The 27,074-nt window shown below is 39.1% G+C and overlaps 1 protein-coding gene across 1 annotated transcript; it reads right to left on the bottom strand.

The window, feature by feature from the left end:
• Positions 1-16: 16 nt before the first annotated feature.
• On the bottom strand, positions 17-16,521 carry cttnbp2nlb (CTTNBP2 N-terminal like b). Its single transcript, XM_079466695.1, has 5 exons — positions 16,407-16,521; positions 11,083-11,190; positions 5,976-6,206; positions 5,393-5,500; positions 17-3,125 (listed from the first exon to the last, which is right to left on the bottom strand). Exons 1-5 carry the CDS (start codon positions 16,410-16,412, stop codon positions 1,854-1,856), a joined length of 1,725 nt encoding a protein of 574 aa, XP_079322821.1. The 5' UTR covers positions 16,413-16,521; the 3' UTR covers positions 17-1,853.
• Positions 16,522-27,074: the final 10,553 nt, after the last annotated feature.

Raw genomic sequence — 27,074 nt, 5'->3', positions numbered from 1 at the left:
CCAAAATGTCTTTGTTACTGTTGAGCCTTTATTGTGTAAACAGACTTACAGTTTTCTCTTGTGAAGATATATTTCAGAAATCAAATAATAAGAAGTCAAATCATACAGCAGGACTTAAGATGCACCTCCAATGTTTGTAGTGATGTGCTAGGAGTAAGGAATGTATTCATAAAATGCAAAAACATCAATATCAAATCGGACAAAGAAAATGCAGCTTAACTTCAAAACCCTTTTGTCAAGGACAAATACAGCTGGTATCAGTAAGAAAGTAAAGAAAACAAGTCATTTTAAATTTTTTGTATAACTTGCCAAAACTGTTTTAAAGGTCTTCATAAGTCCCAGATACAAATATGAAAATCTAATATTGGTTCAGTTTTATTGACGCAATAAACAGGATCCAGTAGTAGAGATCTAAACTGCTACTTCAAAGGTTGCAGAAACCGAGGTATTTTAAAACAGATAAATGAAATGACAGTGGAACGGTTGAAATAAATGTAGGAAAGGACAGACACACCATTATTTCTGATTAACACCCAACAATTTTCTCTCGAAAGCAGGTTAAGACAGCATGCTGACAGCAGGATTTTTACAAAATGTCTATTTCTATACAACTAGTGAAAAAAGGATGCTGGTAATCATTAAATGATGACATCACTCAACTGTGCTTTTATGTGATTAATTTATCTTGTGCTATAGGTTCTACCTAATATCCAACTAGGGCCATCCAGTACAGACATAACATATAACAGAAGCAGGGCTGGATTCGTATATTCGTAAATTCTCAATTGATTCTAAATGTTTACAAACCATATTAGAGAATCTATATGACAGAAGATACATATATTATCTTCATTTACAGAGAAGGTATTCTGGTTCATCTGATGTGTAATGCTGTGACATCATCCTGAGCAGCACTTCTTCAGATCGACACTAGAGGACAGTGTACTCACGGTACAATACAGTAGCAGACAGGTTTTCAATAACAGGCCATTAAAACAGTGTCTCCCCAACAGTTCGTTTAAATACTTAATGGACTTAATATTATATGATTGACGTTTATATATTCCAAAGATATATAAACCATACGATCAGGACACATTGAGAATGATCTTATTAGTAGCTCAAGTCTGATGGAATAATTCTATGACATATCTTTAACATCATCTGTGTTTTGCACTTCATACATATTTTGACTTTATATATTTTTTTTCTGTGACAATCATTTAACATCAGGAATGGACTAACAAAAAACTACTTTTAGGATAAATAAAACTCTTTAAAAAATAAAATCAGAATAATATAATACTTAAAATGTAAAAAAAAATTAAGAATATTTAAATAAATTCACTCTTTTATGAGTAGTATTTGACAGGGTTTGGTCAGGTTGTGTCAAGCGCCAGGTCAGCACTAGTTACCTTTATAACGGTTGGGCAGGTTTTATAGGCTCAGATAGAGTATAGAATGAAAAAAAACATCTACACTAAATACCGATTGTCTTGTTTTTTTCTAATGTTACACTCATTTAAAATATCAATGAATGAAACTTAAAATAGAAAGTTACATAAAAATGGTCATCGTTTATTCACGAAACCTGTATGACTTTGTGGAACACAATGGAATAAATATCTTGAGAAATGCCTGGTTTGGTGTCCACAGAATGGAAGCCAAAGTTGTTTGGTTAGTTCAAAACATCTTTTGTGTTCTACAGAAGAAAGTCATTCAGGTTTGCAATGATACGAGTGTGAATAAATGATGAAAGAATTTTCATTTTTTAAGCAACTCAAAGAGTGCAATAGATATCAGAAGGAATAAACAAGGGACAGGGTAACGAGTGGCTGTGGACTCGAGGCTGGTTAACTGGATGAAGACATAACCAGGTCGAGCTCTTTTGTATCTTCCTGACTGCTGGTGAGACCGCAGCCTCCAGAGAGCTCAGGGAAGTGGCTGGCCCTGCCGGTAAGCACAGGGGAGTTAGGAGATTGATTTACCCCCTGCTTTTTAAGAGATACAGGAGGTGGATGAAGCTTTTCTGCCCTGGGAATGACAGGTGAGCGGATCCCAGGTGAAAGAACACCTGGGCTTTTCCCTGTTGGCGAGGATGCGGTGCTCAGATTGCGGTAATCCGTGCCAAAAGGCGAGCTGTTGGATGTGGGTAGTTTCCCTGCCGCTTGCTGGCTCGTAAATCGGGACAGCGCTTGAGTGACAGTGTTGCGGGCAATCTGCTTGGCAGTAGAATTGTCTGGAGGTGTCGGAGGAGCGGCAGTAGGGGAGAGGTCACGCGGAGAGTGGATGACGGTTCCGTGATGCTCAGCCTCAGCTTGGGCCTGAAACTTGTGACGTGCAGCCTGGAATCGTTGGTTGATGCTGGTCTGGTAGGAGGAGGGGTAGGTGGGGCTGGAGCAACCCAGCGAGGCCAAACGCTTGGTCAGCACGGGGGACGAGCAGGGAGATGAGCTAAGGGAGGATGAGGCGGGGCTGCTGGGAGAGAGGCACTGTGAGGCTCCGCCTCCTCCAGGAAGCATCGCACCGTTGTCCACCAATCCCCCTTCCTTATTCCTCTCCTCTGGGGGAGACTCCGCCTCTTTGGGCGTGTGATGACCGTTCAATTTGGGGAGTGGAGATGATTTGGATCCAGCACTTTTGCCATCGACATCAGTGTGTGGAGAAGTTTTCTTTGTAACTTTGACATTTTCTTCATGAACATTATCTTTCTCTGCCTCTTCTCTGTGTTTCATTTCATCCAACTCTTTCTTTAAACTATTAAACTGCTCTTGAAGCCCTTGATATTTTTTTTCTTCCTTGCGTAGTTTCCCTCTCATCTGCTCACATTCAGTATCAAACTCAGCCAGCTGTCTCTCAGCCCTCGCCTCTATCTGCTGAGCACGACTGTGTTCGCTCTCCAGCTCCACCTTCAGGCTTTCTAAAGTAATGCGCTCCTGTTCCAGCTGGCGGGTGAGCTCGATGACACGCTGGCTCTCTTCTTCTGCCCGTGTCGTGGCCTTCTGACATTCATTAGCCAATGTTGAGGATAACTGCTGCTGCTGTGCTAAATCTTCCTCGGCCTGGTTTGACAGAACCAACCGCTCACGTTGTAAGCGTTCGACTTGTGCTCTTTCCAACTCCAGCTATGAACGGAAGATCAAGAGAAATATTAACTATTACAAACAACAAAATAAATGCATTGCGTGAGGAAATTATGATCAAAGGCTAATTTGAAACGGTCTCTTCATTTTTTCCAGAACTGTAGTATAGAGTTTAAACGGTGGCCGAAATGTTGGTAAAGAACTGTAGAAATGTTTACACAAAGCAGCAATATGTTTTCATAGTGGTGTAAAGCAACATTGTTTAAATTGTGTTATCATGTGTGTTTGGAGCTGTAACAACAATATGTATCATTCAGTGCAGCGAGAGAAAGCACTTTGGGCTCCTACAAGCCCAAAAGACACAGTTATGCAGCCAGAAAGAAATGTGTGTGTGTAAGGGAAGCCCATGGGCAGGACAGGACGTGTTTTTTACATAATACTGCTGTCTGTACGTTAACCTTATCATCACCCTTTTCTAACCCCTTGAAAACACAAATAAACAATGGAATGGCTCCACACACACAGACATACGGCAGGCTCTCATGCACTACATTCCAGAAAAACAATGGAGCCCTTCCTCTACAGAACTCCACAGGCTGACCCCAACACTGTCCAACACATATCACGTGTACACACACACACACAGACTTTTGTCATGACCGCTATAAACACACAGATATCAAATAATACAAATGATCACCAAACTTTAGTGCTATACGGGAGAGGCTGAGGCAGAACGTTTCCCTTAAATTCTTTGGATTTCTTTTGCGATGTAAGGCTTATTGAAAGGGATTGATCATCCAAAAATTTTAAATCTGTCATCATTTACTCATCCACAGATTGGTCCAAACCGGTTTACATTTCTTTGTTCCAATGAACATAGAGCAAGATTTTTGGAAGAATAGTAACCAAACAGATCTTATCCACCATTGACTCCTATAGACATGGGCGTAATTTCCACTTGGGACAGGGGGGACATGTCCCCCTCCCCTTTTGAAATCCTGTTTGTGTACCCCCCCTTTTCAAGATCCGGTTGTCCCCCTCACTTTCAAATTAGTTTGCAATAATTTTTTAACCACACGCCGCCATTGCCACAGAGCAGTACTAGGACCGAGCAGGACACAGAGAGTCTACCCGTGTCGATGCAAGCTTCCGTCCCGTGCACACTCTAAAAATAGATGACTGAAAGATTGTTTTCAATCACGTGGTTTTGATTTGAATTGAATAGAAATTTGTTTTTACGTGGTCATTGTTTCGGTAGGCTATGTTAAGCTGTTTCCTTATAATAGACTTCTATGGGGAAGAAATGCGTAACGCCTGATTTATTACTTTTTTCGTTTAAAAAGGATTCGTTCTTTTAACAGCAGTGTTTATGACGAGGCTTGACAGAAACGTAGGCTGCCCTGTTTGTTGTTAAGGTGCGTTAAACCTTGTTAAGCATTTTAGAAAGTCATCCGGCTCGTCTTCTTCAGATCGCAGATTCAGGTTTACAAGCCATGTTTTCCGCTGTTTCTCAGTCAATACTCACATTTCCCCCCTTCATGAACATCATCTTTTGCTACACAATAAAAACACTTTTTGGTTTCATGGTTTAATCAATTTAAACAATCAAAAACAATGCAAAACATAGGTATTTTGAATTTGTGATAGGATTCAAATAAAAAAACATTTCCTCCATTTTGTGTTCCCCCCACTTCTCAAACCAAAGTTACACCCTTGCCCATAGTATTTCACGAGGTCGCCTATGCAGATAATAATTATAATGCAGGGCAGAAGGTATGTGTATGTGGCGTTCTGTCCGGGGAGAGGGCTCCGAGCTCGGTAGTTCTTCCGAACGAGGAGTACTCTGCCCTTATCTGGGAAGAGGGCTCCGAGTCCGGTATTAGCCCGAACGCAGAACCCCCCCCCCCCCCCCCCCCCCTTGTGTCTTCAAGGAGAAAAATGGGCTTGTGGTGAGGAGTAAATGGTGGATAAGATCTGTTTGGATACTGACATTATTACAAATATCTTCCTTTATGTTTAGCAGGACAAATACATTTTTACTGGTTTGGACCAAGCTGAGGGTGAGTAAATGATGACAGCTTTTCTGTAGCACAGTAAGAGCATTCGTTGCGTAAGGCTGTGGTTTCGATCCCAGGCGATTGCAGATACCTATGTAAAAATGTATAGGATAATGCAATGTAAGTCGCTTTGGATAAAAGCGTCTGCCAAATGCCTAATTGTAAAATGTAAATGACGGAACTATCCCTTTAAGTGTAAGGTGTGTGTGTATGGTGTGTATATGTGTTTTGTTGGCGTTTCTTAGTTACCTGCTGCAGTAGTCTTTCCTGTTCCTTCTCCAGCATGGCTGTGATGTCATCGCCCGCGGCTGCGTCTTGCACCCGCCGCCTTTTCTCTTCCTCTAAATCAGCGATTACCTGCTCACACACACACAAAGTTATTCAAGTATCAACCACATGCAAACACAACATAACTGGCCATAGCTAAATATTTTGATAAAATTATAATTGCAGTATAAATATAAGTTGTATATGAACAGGTCAGTCTATTCATCTTATAAAAACAAATATGTCAACTTCATAAAAGCAATTTGTACTTGTTGCATTTTTTACTTTAATTGTACACAAAACTCTTTTGTCTTAATATTGGGCGAAATTCCATTTTGAATAAGATTTTTTCATATATAATGAAATATCTTACAATCAGTATTTAAAACAAACACCAGTCATCATAGGATCATCTTCTCCCAAAGGAATGTATGGAATGTATCAATTGGCAGCATAGTTTTGCTTTGGGATATCCTTTGAATCAGGAGCTTGTCTTTGAAGCCAAAAATACTGCCTAGGTAGGAAGCTGAAAAAGGTTTGGAGAGCAACGCCTTCCGTCTCTTACCCGCCTATGTCTTCTCTCTGCGGCAGCAAGCTGTTTTGCCATTTTCTCCTTCATGTTGGTGCAGTGGGCCATAACCAGTCTCAACACGCCCAATGGGTTCATATGCACAGGATCCTGTTCTCCATCTCCCTCAGCTTGTGAAAGCTCGCTGTCCCTCAGCAGTGCCACAAAGGGGTCTCGGAGGTCATACAGTCCATATCGCTCCTGGACAAATGCATCTTTTTGTTTTGCCTAAAACAAAATGTCAAATAGTAGAATTAGGTATTTGGTTTTTATTGAAATATCATCATCTGAATGCTGCTTTGTAATGATACAAAACTGTTTTCTTATTTGTCTCAAGGAACTATTCAGATCATGACTGTGCCCTAAGCGTTGCTCAATCTTGATCCAGTTTTTAAATCCAAAAGGAACAAAAACATTCTCCTAGAGAGAATTCTTCAGGCAAATTGTAATAAGCCAAGTTTAGTCATGTGTACATGGGTAGCACTGACAAGTTCATTAACAGTTCTTTGTATTCAAGCGTTTTGGTAAAAAATGATATGTACACAGAGAGAGCATTTTTATTTTATAAATGTGTGTAGTGTATCGTGTAGGTGCTAAAAGTTTCCATGTGACCAGCTGAGCTCATGATACGTGTGATGTCTGCTCATTCTGGACCGACCAAATGCACCATCACAAACCACATTCCGTTCATATAATGAATAATAAATATCTCATCTTATGTTTGCATGTGGTTTTGTAGACAGATAAGGAGATATCATCCATTTTCACAATGTATAATTGTTACCCTGACCCTCATTTTTATCCCCCCTCCACAGGCAGGTGTTAAACCTCCCCTGGGCTCCAGGAACAGAGAAGGGGGGCTCAAGGCACAAAGGGTCCAGCTGTAGGGGGTGGAGTTCACTCTTCATTGTGCATGTGTGCATGTGAGTACGGGCTAAATTTGAGGCCAGTGTGACTAATTTAAAAAAGGGGGGGGTTCTTACCAAACCGATCAGCAGATGGGACGCAAACATAGCACACACATACACAATAAAAGACTGGAATATACATGTGGTTTATGTTCTGCTGTCTCACTGTTTCCAAGCTGTGCTTGTTCTTCTGTCCTCGGATCACACCTTCCAATTCAAGTTGATTGAGCTTAGGGTTTCTGAAAACTGAATTACTTTCTTTAGGAATGCACAGATATACATTCATAGTAATGTCATAAGCCAGCATACTGTATAAAAGTCATTTTTAGATATTTAGAGTTGCTTGGTTAAATTATAGAAATATGTACAAGATACACACAAAATACTAATTTTCATGCAGCCTTTGTGATCCACCAGCGGATGTCTGCCAGGAGATAGAAATGCGATTGTGTGCCAACCAGACTTCAAGAGAACACAGCTTCCGTAGTTTCTTGGTTATTATCTGCGGATCATCAGTCTGGGTCTCAAATAATTTTAACACGCACAAACACAATCAGAGTGGGTGTGGTGTGTTCTCTGTGTCAACGGTAATCAACACAATACATCATCTGTAATAACAAAATCAATGAAAACACAGGCAAGATGGTTTCTCTTGGTCTTCTGTTGGGCAAAATTGCAAACTCTAGTTTGTTAACTGCACCGTCTCAGACCGCCAGTCTGGATAGTTTATTTGTCTAACTTCAGTTAAAAGCAGAACTGCATTTTACTCCACATCATTACAGTCAATTACAGTCAATTTACAGCCCAAGAGACCTCAAAATGTGGCCTGCTGGCCTTTGTGTGACCTCATCCAGAGATCAGGGAGAATAAAAAATAACCTGTTTAACAGCTGGTATTGACATCTGTTTTGCATGTTTCATCAAAAGTGGACAGTACTAAATAATACAGACGGAAAAAGAGTCAGAGGGGTTCAAGAATTCAGATGTAGAAAGTCAGTGTCAGGACAACGAATGGTTCACACAAACACTATCAGACACGCTGACTCAGACACCTGAGTAGCTGCTTGTTGAGTTTTGTTTATTGTCCGTCTTTCTTTTGTAGTAAATCCTAAAGCAGTAATGCTTTTTTCTTAAAGCACTTGGTAACAAAAGAAAACCAGACACACAAATCTCTCTCTTCAGATGCAACACAGCAGACCAGAGAAACACCCACACACACAATAAAAGCCATCAGGGCAGACAGCACTACACACACATGAATTGATGTTCTTACCAACAGACTTCAGATGCAATATTTAGCCATTTCAGTTTCATATTTAGTTTGTAAATTAGTTACTATTACCACTAGCTGCTGCATTTTACAGTCATAGACTGTGTCCTAACCAGACGTGACACCATGACATGATAAAATATATATTTTCCTTTTTAATCATGTGACTGTGGACTCTATTAGAACGTTTTTGAATGTTGAGCTTGAGTCAAATCTGCTTTAAGGGACGGTTCACCGACAAATGATTACCGATTTTTACCAATATTGTAGTCAATGGTGGCCAAGAACTGTTTGGTTATAGGCTTCCAAATATCTTTCTCTATGTTTTTCAGAACAAAGCAATGTATACAAATTTAGAACAACTTGAGGACAACAATGGAGACAGAAATTAGTTTCACATGTAAATGTTTTTTAACTGGCGCACTTTCCTGCCGGGAAGCACTCAACGCGGCCGTAATACGCATTCAGGTTGACAACCTACTGTACAGTATTCTAAATATAACATTTTGTATACTGTCAAATCTTGTATTACATAATCGTACCAAAACTTGAATGTGTTAGTTTGGCTGTGAGAAAATAAAACATATAACAAACTAGAATAAGTTGGTGTGGCTGTTTTTACTCAGATTCTTGCTAATCAGAGACTGTTACCGGAGGAGACAGGGAAGAATCAGAAGAATTCCTGGAAGGAAGTTAACTCGGAGGGAATCCTACATCTCTTTAACACACACACACACGCACGCACACACATTCCAAAGCCAGGCCCCCCATTGGTTTTCTCTCTAAGTGAAACAGACCTTTTTAATATGGAATTCCCAATTCATGACATTCTCTTCACCTGTGAACAGACGTGATTTCACTTTAAAATGTTGAAATAATGAACCAGTGAGTCACATTAACGGCCAGTTTCCTTTTTTAATCTCAACCCGCAGGACATTCTGTATTGGGTCTTTCATTACATTAGAATGAATCATGGGGAAAATGCTCTTCAGACAAAGCTTCAGGTGATCTTTTGGAACTTCTAACGTCCGGAGTATGAACCAGCAGGGGCTTGCGCGCACACACATGCCATTGATGATCAAAAACAGTCTAAAGAGCACCAAGGGCTTCTCATGGTCCCCTCTGTGAATAAGGCTCTAACTGGCCAGGAAGAAAGTCTGAGAATGAAGAAGTAGCACCACACACACACTTCATCGTGCCTGAGGCTAAACAGTAAGAGGCCTTAAATAGCAAGACAGAGAGAGAGAGAGAGACAGAGGGAGAGAGAGGGGGCAAAGCTGCACTTCCTTATAAAGTTGCACATAGCAACTATAAATACAGCAAATGCTATATAGACACACACACCTTAGTTCTGTGTATTTGCTTTCTGTGTGGAGCTAGATTCTATTTTGTTCTTCAAACTGATTTCAAGTTGATCAGTAGGTCACAGCGAGGCACCAGAGCGTCTTTTGTGACCGCGAGACCCTCGTGTCATGTTTCTGTCTTTCCCACACACACCCCTGAGCTCATCTAAAGCTTGTCTTCTCTGTTATTACCTGTGTTAACTCTTTAACTACAGCATCAAACAAGACAATTGCTGACTTAATATAAATCACACACACACATGCAGTAAGTCCACAGGGGCAGCTGTGGGATTCTGTGGGTGTCTGTATATTAACTAAACTTCAAACTATATTCAGAGGACTTTTGAAGAGAACAGGCTCAATTAAGCACAGCTGATTTAATTTGCCTGCTTATGCCATAAAATGAAATGTTTGATGGAGAATTAAGGCAGTAATGAAGAAAATATTTATATTCCGATTTAGTGATAGACTGATTCATATACATGATTTTTTGTGTTTTAATGTTAAAGGAACAATTCACCCAAATATAAAAATCCTGTCCCAAATCTGTAGAAATATCTTTGTAATGATGAACACACAGAAATATATTTAGAAGAATGCAAGAAAGCAAACAGTTCTGGGGCACTTTGGACTACCACTGTCATATTTCCTACTATGGTGTTCAATAGTGGCCAAGAACTGTTTGGTTACATGCATTCTTCCAAATACCTTTCTCTGTGTTCATCAGAACAAAGATATTTATACAGATTTGAAACAACTTGAGGATGAGTAAATGATGACAGGGTTTGACATTTTGGGAGAACGGTTCCTTTAAGTTACATGCTACTAACTATAAACATATTACACAGTCATTGATCATGTAGTTTTACCTATATTCTGTATGTCTCTCATTTACTGTAATTGCATTTGTGTTATATCGGCCTCTTATCAGCCACAGGGTTTTCGAATGCCCGATACGATAAAAGCACTAAGTCGACCACAACATTTAGAAACATGTTTTTGTGACATAACTGGTAAGAGCAACACAAATATAATGGTTTCCTTCAATCTGCCATCATAAACATCTAGACCCGCCCACAAACTCATACCATTGGCAGTCATTGGTAATTGAGTTGACATGTTGGAATGCTCAAACAAACAAAGCAATGGAGCCACAGGGCCAGTATTTAAAGATATAAGCCACCTTCAAAAACACAAAAGATAATATAACATCCACATGATTTGAATCATTCCCTGCTCCGTATGAAAACAAAACCATCCTCACAATTAATAAATCAGTCAATGTTTCTTCTGCGTGTAATTGTGTGCATGTTTTACAGGAAAAGCACTGCCTGCCATTGTTTTCTGTTCTGAGTACCCTCTTTGACACACTTCCTCTGGTTCCTGTCTGCCAGCCCACACCAAAGCCTGACCATCAACTGGCCATTACATAACACAACCAATCTATACACACCATCAATCTATACACAATCTGACCTGCATCAGAGCCACAATGGCATGAGTTATGGGAACCTGTTGGAGAACATCCATTATTTTCAATCCATTTGTTAACGCGTGTGCGAGAGTGAATGCAAGATTTCTTACCCTGAGTGTGTGTATGACAACATCCTGTGCCTCCAGTTCTCCTTCCAGGATGCTGAGCAGCATCAGAAGTTCAGCTTTATCGAGGGTCTCCACATTCATTCTGCTGCCCTGAAACACACACGCACGTTAATTAAACCTCACATTACAAGAACCACAGGCCTGGAAACACAACTCGATACGCTAACACTCACAATCGTCCAGAGACTAGTGAAACAGGATCATGCCACTGACACAGATCAAGTTCACTGGCCTAGAAACACAATACAGATACACACATTTCTACAGTGAATGGATCTCGTATGATATGACATTTGTGTGAGAACTATCTGACATTTGTGAAATGCACGCATTGAAACACACAAAGCAGTGTTCGGTTTCTCGGCATTGAGGTCTGGCTTGCCTTTAGACCGCATAAACACAGGAAGCTATTAGCATATCAGCACAGAGGTCTCCAGTGAATGTGGTGAGACTGCTGTACTGTAATGGATTCCCTAAATCTCTCCCTTAGACACACGCAAACACACACACACACACACACTTATGAAGCATTTCTCTTTTTACTGAAAGTGTAAAGGACAGCTCTGGATTGATTTACAGACTAATGTACCGCTGCACATTAACCACGAAAGTTGGGTGTGTTGTGTTTTATATGCAGGTTTGTGTTTTAATAGTGATGGTATGGTATGTGCGAGTAGAGAGCCAAGATCATTACCGCACAAACAGAGGATATAATTCAGATGAGCCTACAATACAGGATTTTTTCCTATTTAATTATGTTTCTTTTGTATAATTACTGTCCACTCCCACTCCTGAAAGTCATCGTTGTTTTTATTAAATTACTGTTGATTTCTTTATTCTGATGGGTTGACGCTCATTCCAGGGTATTGATGACACTTTTGCAACTTTACAGCTTGACATACTTTCAGGTTTGTAAAACGCCCGCATATCACTTCACCATATTATTTACAGACCCTTAATATTCAGCTATTCTAAGAAAGGTAGGTATGTGGAACTTCTACACCCAAGAGCATGCTAGGGATCGATACCTAGAAAATTTCACATGCACATCTGTGTGATATAAACAGAATATTTGCGCCATTAAATTTGAAATAAATTAAAGAATAATGGCGGCAATAAAATAAAACAAGAACTGCACCACTCCAGTTAGCATCATAAGCGCAATGGTTCATCATCTAACATTTACACACCTAAAGGTAAAGTAGAATGTAACTGGTTATAAAGGTACTGTCACCTTATATATAAAAGGAAAACAGGTAAATATGTCTTGTTTTTTATGTCATTGTGGAGCAAAACCCAGGAGGAAAACATTTCAGGTTTGTCAGGTGGCTTTCCCCCAAGCAAATTTTCTTCAAACATCTGAACACTCCCTGTTAAGATTCTGTTAGTTAGCATGTCACTAGACAACAGCAAGAATTAGATTTTTCTTTCTACTCTTTCTAAATCACACATCTTGACCAGACCTAATATAATCTCAGATCAATGATGTCATGCAGACATTACTAGCACACATTTCAGATGAGATCAAGGCCATTCATGGTGTGTGTGTGTGTGTGTGCGTGTGTGTGTGAGTGGGTGCGTGTGCTAAATCTGGAATGCACCTTTATTTATTTGGGCTTGGCTCTTTATTAAACAAATACACCCTGCCAAAGACTGTGTGTGTGTGTGTGTGTGTACAGCTGATCAATTCAGTACAATTCAGAAAGTTCAGAAGTTAAATAAGAGTTTTAGGTAGACATTTGTATATAAACTGCAATCCAAGAATTCAACTGTTTGACTTCTCACTGTAAACACATTTGCTTGTGTGCATGAGACTGTGTGTGTGTGTCTGCTAACATTACAATTTGATATGGCTAGATCTAATATTTGTGACAAAACCATAGCTACAGAGAGTCAAATAGGCATGGGCCTCTTTTCTTTGTTCTTATCTTTTCTTTAAGCTCTCTCTGTTTGTATAAGTGTATGTTTATTTGTATGACATCATAGACTAATAGTTTGACAGTACTCTTTAGTGTTTGTGACAAGACTATTCAAAATGTTATCATAACAGACTGAGAGCCTGCTTAATGTGTATACGTATGTGTTAAAAGCTGAAATATGCCGTTATTTACATACGCATTAATCCATACATTTATCTGTAACCCTTTATAACTCCACTTATTTTAAATAGGAAACAGATTGCAGGAGCTCATTATTCCCATAAGAATCTTCATCCTGCTGTATCCTGTAAAAATATTATCTGTGCTGATCAAAAGAGCCTTCCTGACTTCATTTCCTCTCAAGAGATCTTGTAAAACCAAACACATACGTACCTGTTGTCAAACTTACAGACTACAGTCTGTGTCAGAAAGATGGTGAATCTAAATACTGAACCTAACATGCTTAGGGACTTTCTTTGTTGGAACTAAAAACCATAAAGATCTTTAAACACAAATCTTTCCAATCTGAAAGTATTTTAATCCGCTCACTAATCTATGGTACTACAAAAAAAAGATCAATCCGAAAGTCACTGTAAACTTGATTCTGTCTGCTTATACTGAAACTACTAGATTTGTACATTTTCCCTTGTTTGTTACTTTGACTGAAGTATGTCAGTTGCAGTCCTTTGATGACGACTAAGACGTTAAGTGAACAGACTTGTGTCTTTGTCTTTTTGCCGGATTTCAATTTTGCCCTAATCCTCACGCTACAACTGAATGGGAACAATTCACGGGAACCAACACGACTTGAATAAAATGTGGCCGGGCAATGTTGCGCTTTATCGAGTCACACCTTCCAAAGATCCTCTTTAAAGGCATGAAATGATTCTTTCCTGTGAAACACAAAAGAAATCGAAATGTCAAAGCTGTTTTTTCATACATCAAAACATGAGCCAAGGCTGCCACTGGTGCCCACACAACAACTAATGTACATGGCAACCCAAACCGTACTTGTAATACACAAGTCCAAATGTATTCATGCAGAAAACAGGATTTTCACCCAAAGAAGCTTTATAAAAGAAACTGTCTGTACCGTAAGAATGTAAATAACAATTATTCAAACAGCATACCAGACCAAAAACTGAATTCCAGGACGGAAAAACACAATTTATCAGGGAAACGTTAACAAGACTCCACAGGATATGAGACATATGGAAGATTTTGATCATCTGAGATCAACAACAAAAACGACTGACTGACCCCTCATTCAGTTACACATTAAGTCCAGTTACACTGTAAGTACAGTGATGAAGTCATCAGTGCTCTATCTGGTTATGACTGGAGCAAACAAGACTATCTAACAATGTAATATTTTACTACTTTATAAAAGAATAGCTATAAAAAAGTTTTATGGGGCTATTGCCAAAAGATAAACACACCAACATTTGTATCCTTGTCATCCAATAACCACTATTATTACATACATTTACACCTGAAGTGGCTTTTTCAAACCTCGTGTTTCAGCTGGATACATTGTTTTTCACACCTTCTCATGAATGAAAAGAGATTTCTCACTAAAATCTCACCGGACCTCAAGCTGAACCCACAGCCACAGGACATAAACCAACCCTTCAGAAACATCACACCACAGCCTGTTGTCAGCTTACTTAATGAATCATTTGTTTTATGAGATAGTTATACATGTGTCAGATGGGTGTGTGGTTTGCGGTGCTGCTCCGATGGTGTAACCAGACATTACATTTACACAAGTGTGGAACAGTCTATAAAGTAAGAACGGGTGGGGAGTGACGCTAAAAACATGAAGGTCATTGGTTTGAATCCCAAAATATAAAAGCCTGAGCGCACTGGATAAAAACCACAGCCAAATGAATAAATAAGAGACGGACTGGTGAGTGGGAAAATGAAGCACTCTATGGGTTACAGAGACCAAAAGGAATTCCAGGAATTCACACCCCACACATGTTTATTAAATATTAACAGAAAGACTCAGGAGAAGCCAACACATACTAGATCCCAACAAGAACTGATCAACAACCTTCATCTTACAAACAATTTCCAAATCCAAGACTTTGATCCTGGGACAGTATTCAGACGATTTCATTAGAACTATCTCAGAATACAAAGATTCGGCATGTTATGGTAAACCTAAACTTATTCCGTCCACCCCATCTAATGACTTCTCTAAACCTTATACCCTATAACTCAGCCATTTCCTCCAGCAAGCTGTCCGAAGTGCTCTGGTTTCCCCTAAGCGCGGGTTACACACTTCCTCAATGCTCCAGATTTGCAGATCTGAGCTAAATTTATACAGACCAGGATTTAAGCAAACCATGTTCAAAAGTTGTTACGTCCATACGGAGATAACCATCACTTCAGACTTTTGCATAAGCTGTTACATTAGAAAGTTTTTTTTTTCGGAAACAAAACAATTATGAGCTTTTGCACACACTTATAGCAGACCATAATCCAATCCAGGTTATATTGGTCTTGTTTGCAACACTGTCGAACCGAATCCATGAAACTGAAATAAAAGACAATGAAACCGTTCTAAGGTTTCCTCCTGAGGCCATTAACTGAACACATCAGCCCAAGCAATAGAAAGATCTGTAAAATGAGGCGAGCTTTTCTCAAGTGATTCTGACGTGCCAGTCAAAACAGAGCATTTCACTGCATACAGGCTAGACTGCATTTTTGCTCTTCGCATCCCTGCTGGGAATCACTGCTTGTTTGTTCGAGCTGAGAGTGAAGTACCAATGCCTTCTTCAGTAAGTGTATTTTAAAAGAACATACTTAATGCCTGTACAGCCCACATGACTAGGAAATGCTCACCAAGCTACTGCTCAACAAAAACCCACTGGGAATCTCAAATGTCCTGTTGGACACAAAGCTTGCCTTTCAGCGATTGAAATAATCGTTCTGAACATATGGACCATTCACCTACTACAAAAATCGAACCAAAACAAGCAATCAGTGCACTTCTCAAACACGTAGAGCAGCAATGCACCCGGATACCGTAGATAGCCGTCTGACATCTGCCCGGATAAACAGATGGAAGAGTTACTTCGTAGCATTCTGTCAACATTCATGTTACATTGTCTTCTCTCACTGCGTGCGAGACCAGTCGATACTTATCTCGTTGTGTCCACATTCTCTTCTTATACTCGAAAAAAGATCATTGTATGGATCCCGAATCCATTTTTACGATTTAAAACAGCATATATTCTTGTCATAATAGTGAGTTCATGTATTGGGAATCTATACTGGGTTGCGACTCTTCCACACCCGCACGCTCTCCTGATCAGATTCACACCCTCTGCCCTTCACACCCTTGAACAACCTTCATTCCTCAAAATTGTATTTCCTTACCTTCATATGGGGTTGTATTTGTTCATCGGTCCCTTTGATTAGATTTTCCCACTTTACGGAGTTATTCTCACTTTCACTGCTGGCCGCGCTACTGTCCCGGGCGAAAATAGGGACCACAGCCACTGACAGATCGTTCAGCCAATAGGTGGAGACCATCGATCGGAATTCTACATTGGGATTGGACGCTCGGCTGCAGGAGGAGGAGCTAAAGACGCTTTCAATCCGTGTCTTTGTCTGCGGATATTTGTATTACGCGCAGGTTATTGTAGTGATGTTTGCTCTTTATGGAAGATGCGGTTAATTTTATTTTATAAATCGAGCTTTTGTTTCATTAATGTAAATATTTAAAAACATCATGCAAATTGTTGTATTTCATTTTTGTATTTCTTAAGTCAGATAAACGTTTCACTCACATTAAAATGAAACGAATTGTTATTATTTTTAAGAACGTTATAGTTTTAATGTGTTTGCTCGGCTTTCTAATTGTCGATACTTATTCATTACTGTTTAATGTAATCTAATGTGTTTGTAATCCTTTCATTACATGGCAAAGGTTAAGCGATAAATAAACCTTTTTTAGATCTGCAGTACGCATTAATAAGCCAAACATCGTCTACGGCGCCTCATAGTGGCCGAAAATATACACACAGATCGATGAGACAAACATTTACATTTATGCATTTGGTAGGCGCTTGTATCCAAAGCGACTTTCATTGCATTATACATTTGTTTTCTAAGTATGTGCAATCCCTGGGATCGAAACCATGGCCTTGGCGTTGCTAGCGCCATGCTCTTAACCACTGAGCTAAAGAAAAAACTAAACAGTAAACAAAACAGATCATTTAAAATCTAATTTTAAAATTCTAACTAAATTAAAGCTGCAAGCAGCATTTATCGGGTTTCGAGTTTTAAGGCAGTCAAAAGCAGTCGTGCATTCATGAACAGTTTAGGGGGTCACACCACAACAAACGCATGAAGGTTCAAAGTCCAACACACACAGACACAGAAAAATGACAGGTATCAACTCATAGAAACTATGCATGCTTACAGAAACATGCACATATACTACAAGAATGTTATTTTTCTGACTGTCAAATCATTTGGACAATTTGTTAATGAGTATCCGATTTTCATTGTTGTTGCCTTTTAAATTGAAGCGAAGGTGCTTTCAAACTCAAGAAGTCTGAAGTTCCTGGGCCGAGACGTTTGTTTTCAAAGCGTATCAGAGACTGTAGATGTATGTCACGTGATACACAATTGTTTAAGCAATCCAAAAACGTTATTTCGCCCCCAGTGGCCAAATGAGTTCATATTTCTTACAGACCTTCAGGACCAGGACAGGAACAAGCCCAGCGAGTGTCATTTTGATCGGCCTCCGTTAACCCTGTCTAATGAGTGCTCAAATTTCATTGGCCGATGGCGGCCATGTTTTTTGAGAAAAGCCAAAGTCCTTTTATACAGTCACGGTGCATGACACAAAGACACACCATACCAAATAATAAGTCGATCGGGCAAACGGTTGGGTAGTTATAGCCCTTTTCGTGTTCTTTGCTATTATAGCGCCAACTAGTGGCTAAACACCGAGTTATTTTTATTATGACCCCGGACTGAGGGTCTACACATATGGTATAAGCCCCGTGAAGATATCTCAAACCGTTCTCTTGATATAGCCATTTTAGTGAAATAGGCAACTATCGGTTCAGACGTTTTAGAGCCCCCTAGCGACCCTGAGTCGAAATTTCAAGTTTTTTTCAACGAATATTTATATTCACACTCCACAGAATTCATCAGCGTTGGTTTGGTTCCGATCGGGCAAAAATCCAGGGACTAGTTCATTTTTGGTTTTTTTTATAAAATGCAAATTAGCGGGAAAATTTGCATACCGGAAATGAAATCGGAGATAGCCATTTTTTAAGTTTTGAGCCAATGATTACAATGATATAAAACACTTGGGTGTGCGACAAACGGTTTAGGAGTTACGAATGCAAACGCGTTGAGCATCGCTATAGCGCCACCTATGGGCCGATTTGGCTGGGTCACTGTATCTGAGTAACCTGCACAGATACAACCAACTGACAAAGTCTCGAGTTTCTACGATTTACGGTTTGGGCTGGGCGACACGTTTTATGGCGGAATAATAATAATAATAAATATAGCTGCAAGCAGCAATTATCGGGTTTCGAGAAGTTTAGGTAAGTAAACGTCGACCAGTCTCAGGGATGGCAAACTAACATGTCCACAATCGACAATACAACCCCACACCCAGCAAAATGAGTCAAAGGGTCAGCATTGGCTCATACAGACCCAGGCATGCTCACACACACATGGACATAGATTACATTTTCTCATATCAAGTCATTCGGACAATTCAGTAGCGAGACTCACGTTATCAGGATAAATTAGTCAAATCCATTTCAGAAATTGCCCTAAAACACATCCTCAATGAATGATAGCCTTTAGACCCAGAATTTTGACTTAGGTGATCAGTAACGGTCTATGCAGACTACGTATGCTTACAAAGACATGTATGAAAAGCCCATTTGAATGAATATTTCGCCTTTTGGACTTTTATGAAGGCTTGCCTCTTCTGATGAGCATGCTTGTTTTGAGTCATAATATGTATAATACTACTTAATTGCAAGTCAGTTGGATTATTTATTAAGGAGTAGCAACCTTTAACGTACATTATTCACGTTAATATAAAAAAGGACCCTGTAATGGTCACACAACAAAAAAAACTCAACATGTTTTTAATCATTATTGACCTAGAGAGTCCAGAGAATTGTACTATGGTGGAAATTTTGAAATTGCTTGAAAATCAAAGAACTAGTTTGCAAAAGTACGATTTTAACATCATCAGCAATAACTCCTGAACCGTTTGATTGACATCAATAGATCAAGAGGCAAATTTGTTCAGAATGAGAAGAGCTATCATATGATATCAATAGTTTGTGTGTTTGTCAAATGTCACGTGATACACAATTGTTTAAGTAATGAAATACGCGTCAATTTTGCCATTTTTACTGTTTTAGCGCCACCTAGTGTCCAAACGCCACCTTCTTTTGAAGGTGACCGCAGAGTGATAGTCTACACATTTGTTCCAAGCCCCATGATGATGTGTTAATCCGTTCTGGATTTATGGCCATTTTAATGTGATAGGCTCCGCCCAGTTAAGTTTTTGCCCCCCCCTACCGTGTATGAATATAAATTTCAACTTTTTTTCAATGATTATTTACATTCACACTCCACAGAAGTCATCTGCATTGGTTTGGTTCCGATCGGTTGAAAAACCAAGGACTAGTTCGCGAAAGTAGATTTTTGACATCGTCAGCGATAACTCACGAACCGTTTGATCGACAGAAGCGTGTCCTGAGGCAAAGTTGTTCAGAATGAGAAGAGCTATCATATGATGTAAATAGTTTGAGTATATGTCAAATTTCACGTGATACACAATTGTTTATGCACTCTAAAACCGTTACTTCGCCCCCCGGTGGCCGAATGAGTTCATATTTCTTACAGACCTTCAGGACCATGAGTCGAACAAGCCCAGCGAGTGTCGTTTCGATCGGCCCCTGTTAACCCTGTGTAATGAGTGCTCAAAATTCATTGGCCGATAGCGGCCATGTTTTTTGAGAAACGTCAAAGTCCTTTTATACAGTCACGGTGCATGACACAAAGACACACCATCCCAAATAATAAGTCAATCGGGCAAACGGTTTCGTAGTTAGAGCCTTTGTCGACTTCTTTGCTATTATAGCGCCACCTAGGGGCCAAACACCGAGTCTTTTTTATTGTGACCCCGGACTGAGGTTCTACATATACGGTCTAAGCCCCGTGAAGATAGCTCAAACGGTTCACGAGTTATGGTCATTTGAGTGAAACTGGCTACTTCCGGTTCGGACGTTTTGATGCCCCCTAGCGACCCAGAATCGAAATTTCAACTTCCTTTTATGATTATTCATATTCACACTCCACAGAATTCATCAGCGTTGGTTTGGTTCCGATCGGGCAAAAATCCAGGGACTAGTTCATTTTTATTTTTTTTCATAAAATGCAAATTAGCGGAAAAATTTGCATACCGGAAATGAAATCGGAGATAGCCATTTTTTAAGTTTGGAGCCAAGGATTCCAATGACACCAAAAACTTTGTTGTGCGACATCCGGTTTACGAGCATTGAGCCCAAACGCATTGGCCATCGCTATAGCGCCCCCTATGGGCCGATTTGGCTGGGTCACTGTATCCGAGTAACCTGCACAGATACAACCAATTGACAAAGTCTCGAGTTTCTACGACTTACGGTTTGGGCTGGCCAACGCGTTTTATCGTGGAAAAATAATAATAAGAAGAAGAATTAAAGCTGCAAGCAGCATTTATCGGGTTTCGAGTTTTAAGGCAGTCAAAAGCAGTCATGCATTCATGAACAGTTTAGGGGGTCACACCACAACAAACGCATGAAGGATCAAAGTCCAACACACACACGCACAGAAAAATTACAGGTATCAACTCATAGAAACTATGCATGATTACAGAAACATGCACATATACTACAAGACTGTTATTTTTCTGACTGTCAAATCATTTGGACAATTTGTTAATGAGTATCCGATTTTCATTGTTGTTGCATTTTAAATTGAAGCGAAGGTGCTTTCAAACTCAAGAAGTCTGAAGTTCCTGGGCCGAGACGTTTATTTTCAAAGCGTATCAGAGCCTTTAGATGTATGTCACGTGATACACAATTGTTTAAGCACTCCAAAAACGTTATTCCGCCCCCAGTGGCCAAATGAGTTCATATTTCTTACAGACCTTCAGGACCAGGACAGGAACAAGCCCAGCGAGTGTCATTTTGATCGGCCTCCGTTAACCCTGTCTAATGAGTGCTCAAATTTCATTGGCCGATGGCGGCCAGGTTTTTTGAGAAGAGCCAAAGTCCTTTTATACAGTCACGGTGCATGACACAAAGACACACCATACCAAATAATAAGTCAATCGGGCAAACTGTTGGGTAGTTATAGCCCTTTTCGTGTTCTTTGCTATTATAGCGCCAACTAGTGGCCAAACACCGAGTTATTTTTATTGTGACCCCGGACTGAGGGTCTACACATATGGTATAAGCCCCGTGAAGATAGCTCAAACCGTTCTCTTGATATAGCCATTTTAGTGAAATAGGCAACTATCGGTTCAGACGTTTTAGAGCCCCCTAGCGACCCTGAGTCGAAATTTCAACTTTTTTTCAACGAATATTTATATTCACACTCCACAGAATTCATCAGCGTTGGTTTGGTTCCGATCGGGCAAAAATCCAGGGAGTAGTTCATTTTTGTTTTTTTTGAAAAAATGCAAATTAGCGGCAAAATTTGCATACCGGAAATGAAATCGGAGATAGCCATTTTTCAAGTTTTGAGCCAATGATTACAATGATATAAAACACTTGGGTGTGCGTCAAACGGTTTAGGAGTTACGAATGCAAACGCGTTCAGCATCGCTGTAGCGCCCCCTATGGGCCGATTTGGCTGGGTCACTGTATCTGAGTAACCTGCACAGATACAACCAATTGACAAAGTCTCGAGTTTCTACGACTTACGGTTTGGGCTGGCCAACGCGTTTTATGGCGGAATAATAATAATAATAATAATAAAAATCCTTACAAAAACAATAGGTTTTCAGCCCTTCGGGCTCGAAACCCTAATAAAAATCCTTACAAAAACAATAGGTTTTCAGCCCTTCGGGCTCGAAACCCTAATAATAATAATAAAAATCCTTACAAAAACAATAGGTTTTCAGCCCTTCGGGCTCGAAACCCTAAATATTCCTCTTGATTAATATGAAAGATTAGCATTGAACAGCATTAAGGTCATAAAAAAATATTTAAATATTTATAGTAGGCTAGGTTGGAAAAGTTGTAAATGTTCTTCAGAAAGACTTAGAGAGCGCATATGTTTGTATGGGAGTGAAATCTAGGGATGGTTTTGATGTCAATAAGGGGTAGACAGACCGCAGAGATTGCAAAGCTAGACCACAGAGAGTAGAGCAGAGTTTCTCTGGCTCACCATACTGTTTCTCTCATGCATGAAATTGTATTGAATTGAGGTTCAGTTGGGACGCGCTGAAATGGATAAAAATATGTGTTTAGGTATGCAAATGTAACTTGTTCGACTGTGTAATTCCGCTCACCACTTTGCTTGTGTAATGCAAAAAGAGATTTGAAATCTCACCTGTAATCACTGTTCATTGCTTTTCTTTCATTTATTTGGGTAATGTTGTGGAGTGGAACAGTTGTTCACCCCTTCTGTAATGACAACCTTTGCACAAAGCACGGCTTCAGAGTTATTGTCTCGAAGTGCCCCATAGGCGGAAGCCCCACAACAAGATAACGCCCTCTACTTTTTACTTTCATTTCTCTCTGAGATGAGGATAATCTGATAGTGAGAGGGAGAGAGATTCAATAAAACAAATAAGTTGTCCCTCTGGTCATGATCTCTGTTTGAAAAGAAATAAAAACAGACAGGAAACAATGTTGCTGCCAGTATCGACTAACCAAGCCATTTGTCTGTAATCTTCAGAGCTTTCACGCTAATAGATTCCACTCAAGACCTTTAACCTTCTGTTTTCATATTAATATTCTGTTCATATCTGTCACTTCCAATCCCTCTTTTGGTCTCAAAGCTGTTTCTTCGCTCGGTTTCATATTGTTTTAGCTGTAATGAGATCACACCTCCACACCATCTGAGGCTGTAAAAATATTCTATGAATAATTCTGACACAAGCCACTCCATAACTTGACATATTACAACAGGAATTGTCTTCAGTCACAAATAAGAAAAGCAGCTTCACTGTGCTGCACCATGAGCGACAAACACCAAACCTCAAACTGAAACACACCCTCACCATGGTAACCTGTTGAAATTACAGACTAAATATTCTAAGTTTGGGTTCTGCATGTGCACTTCACAAACTTAGAATCGTCACGTGGTGCTGTGTGTACAGTGTCATGTGGGTTGGCCCTGCTTCACCATGCAATAACCATGATACAGGAAATGATATAACCATTTACATGCCATCATGATGCTACTGTGCCAACCCATGAGACTTCCTGGAAATCTGCAGCTGTCATTAGAAATTACTTTGAGTAGAAAAGGCTTTTCAGTGAGTGAACTGCCTCTTTATTGTAAAGTTTGCAACTTCGTAAAACTCGGTTATTGATTTTCAGATATTATTACACTAATTATATTGTTTGTGGGCTTGAGAGAGTGTGTACACACATAAAAGAATCAAAATATCATTATAAATGTAATTACTGTCTCTTGTTCTCAGTTGGCACTTCAGCACCATTAGACCACACAGATGAACGGACAGGCTTTTTTCAGTTTCTCACTCATAATGGTAGACTGTGTTAGAGAGAGAAAGCACTTAAGGATATGGGATGTTCTACTTTTGGGTTTGAGTTCCCTTTTTTAAAAAGTTCCATGACGTGACTACAGTAGCAAACTAACAAGTCATGCATTAACACCATATTGAAACAGACCTCTTCATTGCAACTTGCATCTTATTCCTCCTAAAATATATGTGAGATTACAATTACAATTATTTTAATTATAGGTATATGATGTTACAGTTGACTATACTTAAAGGGTTAGTTCACCTTCTAAATGAATATTCTGTCAAGAACACATTTAAAATCTAACACAAGTATTTTGAAAAATGTTGGTAACAGAGAACCGTTGGTCCCCATTGATTTGCATTGGTTTTGTATCCACACAATAGAAGTCACATTTTTCAAAATATATTCCTTTGGGATTTGCAGAAGAAAAAATCACACAGGTTTAAAGTGACAGCAGGGGGAGTGAATGATGACAGGAATTTTAATTTCAATTTTAAGGTGAACTATTCCTTTTATAACGTCTCTTTATATTTATATAATAGCCAGCAGAGAGCAGTATAAGTCAGTCTTGAAGTTCCGTTCTGCACCTCCAAAATTTGCATGATCAGCCAACAAGACAAATACCATGTTTTGCATATTTCAGTCCTTTAGAAACCTTGAGCACAAGAGTCTGTGATATCCAGCCACTAAAATGACAACATTGTACAGGCAGCCAATGAACCCTGGCAGATTAAATTTTCTGATGTCTTGTAGTTTTGTCTAAAGCTTTCTCAAAATAAAAAAACATACAATTGTGAGAATACACACACCTAAAAAAACATTAAATATATGACTGTAAAAAATAATTGTGTAATTTTTTTTACAGATTTTCCTTATAAAATGTAAAAAAACGTAATTGTTTTCTACATACTGGTAATGGGTACTGTTAAAAAGCGTAAAATTACAGAAAAATAAATATACATGAAAAACAGGGGAAAATGCCGCCCAGCTGCCAGAAAAGTTTTTAACAAGATTTTTTAATTTATAGTTTATTTTGGAAATACGGTCAAAAATTTTAAAATTACAGAAAAAGACCACAAATAGACAAAAAATGGGAAAATTTTTTTATATATATCCTTATATCCTGTAATTTTACAATCATTTTTACAGTTTATTTCTGTTTCTCCAGGTCATAGAAAGTGTCTTTTTACAATTTACAGATTGGACCAATTTAATGCTAGAATTGACCAACCAAAGCCAGTACTTCAGGGAGAAGTGAAATTCTGTTCTTCCTTTTCAACCTCATACCATCAAAATGCGCCAGACTAATAGCACTGGTGCATAGGCATGAGAAAGAGAGAGTATTGTGTGTGTGTGGTGTGATATGTAATTCATATGTCCTTTAAATTTGGACAAGGTGCTCTACTTGTTCATTGAGGCAATAAACGTCTTATATTGGGCACAGGGCAGCGTCGAAAGAACGCAGGCAGCATCTCTTGCTCAGTTCTGGCTGTATTCCCTGTTCTCAGGCAGCGTGTGCCTGTGTGTGCAGTTTAGTCGTATTTAATTTAATCCCTTGTGTGTTGGCGTAGAGATCAATGCAGTAATTTTGAAATGTGGGTCAGAGTTAAACCTTCTTTAAAATCCTGAAATACATACACATTTAGAAACCCACCAAAGGATAGTCTTTCGATGTTCCTGGTGGAGTTTCTGCCAGACTGTCGGGTTGAGAGTTCAAAACACAAAAGTTAGCAGATGAATACATTCAGAGTGGGCGGGGCCCTGGCATCATCATTATTAGTTGGAGGAATACAGTCTGGGAGTAAAGGACTGTATTAAGAGGTGAGCTTCTATTTAACATGTAACATTTTTCTTCTATGTATATCATAAAAATCGTATAATGTCATGGCTAACTTAGACTAGAGGCCCAGGAAGACCCCTGCCCCTCAAATAAGTCAATGTGTTTGTGTGGAGAGAGAGAGAGAGAGAGAGAGAGCCTATTAACCTTCCAAAAACAATATGAAAATGGTCCAAAGTGATTCAGTTGTCACAACATCTGGATGACAATCTGTCAAGGTTTGCGAATGGTCTCCTGTTCATTTATTTTTAATGCATTAGTGATGCAGTTTTACTATGAATGCTTTTGTAACAACGTTAAGAGTAGATTTGTCTTTTCAGTTAATGCATAGGATGTGAAAAATACACTTTGGAAAAGGACAACATCAAATTTTTATTACATTCATTAATTTACTGAGAGCCGAGGGAGAATTTACATCATGTCTAATGTGTTGAGCAGGGCCATTGGATCAAAAGTAGAGGATGCCCACACCAAATACTTTTTTCTAGCACCTACAGAAACTTAATTTCTCTTTAAGGCTCGCTTTAAAAATGAACACACACACCATGATGTATTTAGCTGTGAAAACATCTTGATTGATTTATTTTTATACAAGTGGCTTTGTTATTCTACAGGCTTCTCTTAATAAACTAAAAGCCACAGGAACAAACAGATTTTGTCCAAACAAAGTATGTGTTTAGAATTTGGGCACCTACTTTAGTGTCTGCAAAATAGAAATCATCTGAAATATTCATAATACTCATGATACAGTAAACTGCATCAAAGTCCACTGCTTGAAAATGTCTTCAGGGCACTATAAAATATTTAACTTCTCAACAAAAATGTGCTTTGTGATTAAAATTCTAAGTTCAGTACTATGAGATTTTAGAGTAATGCAGATGTATGACCACAGTTCATCTCTTGGGCCAAGAATATTATACATCTTAGTCTCAGTGTAAATTCTCACACTCAGTCATACCCCACTTTTCACTTTAACTTGTTTAATATTTTATCAAAATACAGAAATTACTGACATAAAATGATTTTTGAATGGCTTTAGTATGTTGACATTATGAAAATCAGCAAAAATGCTCATGATTCCATCATGAAACACATGAGTCACCAATGTCAAAATATTCTAAGTTAAACATGCACATAGATATCAAACTGATGACTTTCTATGTGGTATATGATCACTTTTTCGCCTGGTCTAGGTTCCCCCTCATCCATCAGTTCTTCTGTTCACTTATTCACAAACCAAGAGAAAAAAAACTATAAAATATTAACCAGTCCAAGAATCATTGTGCTCATCTTAACCATATTTCACGGATAGAGAGACCAAAAAAGAGTTTTGAGCAATTATAGTGCACTATATGTTAAGTGCAAAATTCATAGCATTTAGGCAGAAGAAGTAAAAGAGGATGCGGAGGTTCACATAATCCCTGCCTTCTCCTTCACTTCCTTTCGAGAAGA

This window comes from Barbatula barbatula (genome assembly GCF_947034865.1).
Source record: "Barbatula barbatula genome assembly, chromosome: 11".
Lineage (NCBI taxonomy): Eukaryota > Metazoa > Chordata > Actinopteri > Cypriniformes > Nemacheilidae > Barbatula > Barbatula barbatula.
Note: the sequence above shows the minus strand (reverse complement) of the source record. Positions and strands in the feature narration are given on the sequence as shown.

Excerpts from the sequence above, each read along its gene's own strand:
- cttnbp2nlb (XM_079466695.1), bottom strand. Across the intron at positions 5,501-5,975 it reads CAGAGAGAAGACATAGGCGG|GTAATCGCTGATTTAGAGGA; the intron begins GTAAGAGACGGA and ends GTGTGTGAGCAG. Across the intron at positions 3,126-5,392 it reads AGGAAAGACTACTGCAGCAG|CTGGAGTTGGAAAGAGCACA; the intron begins GTAACTAAGAAA and ends TTCCGTTCATAG.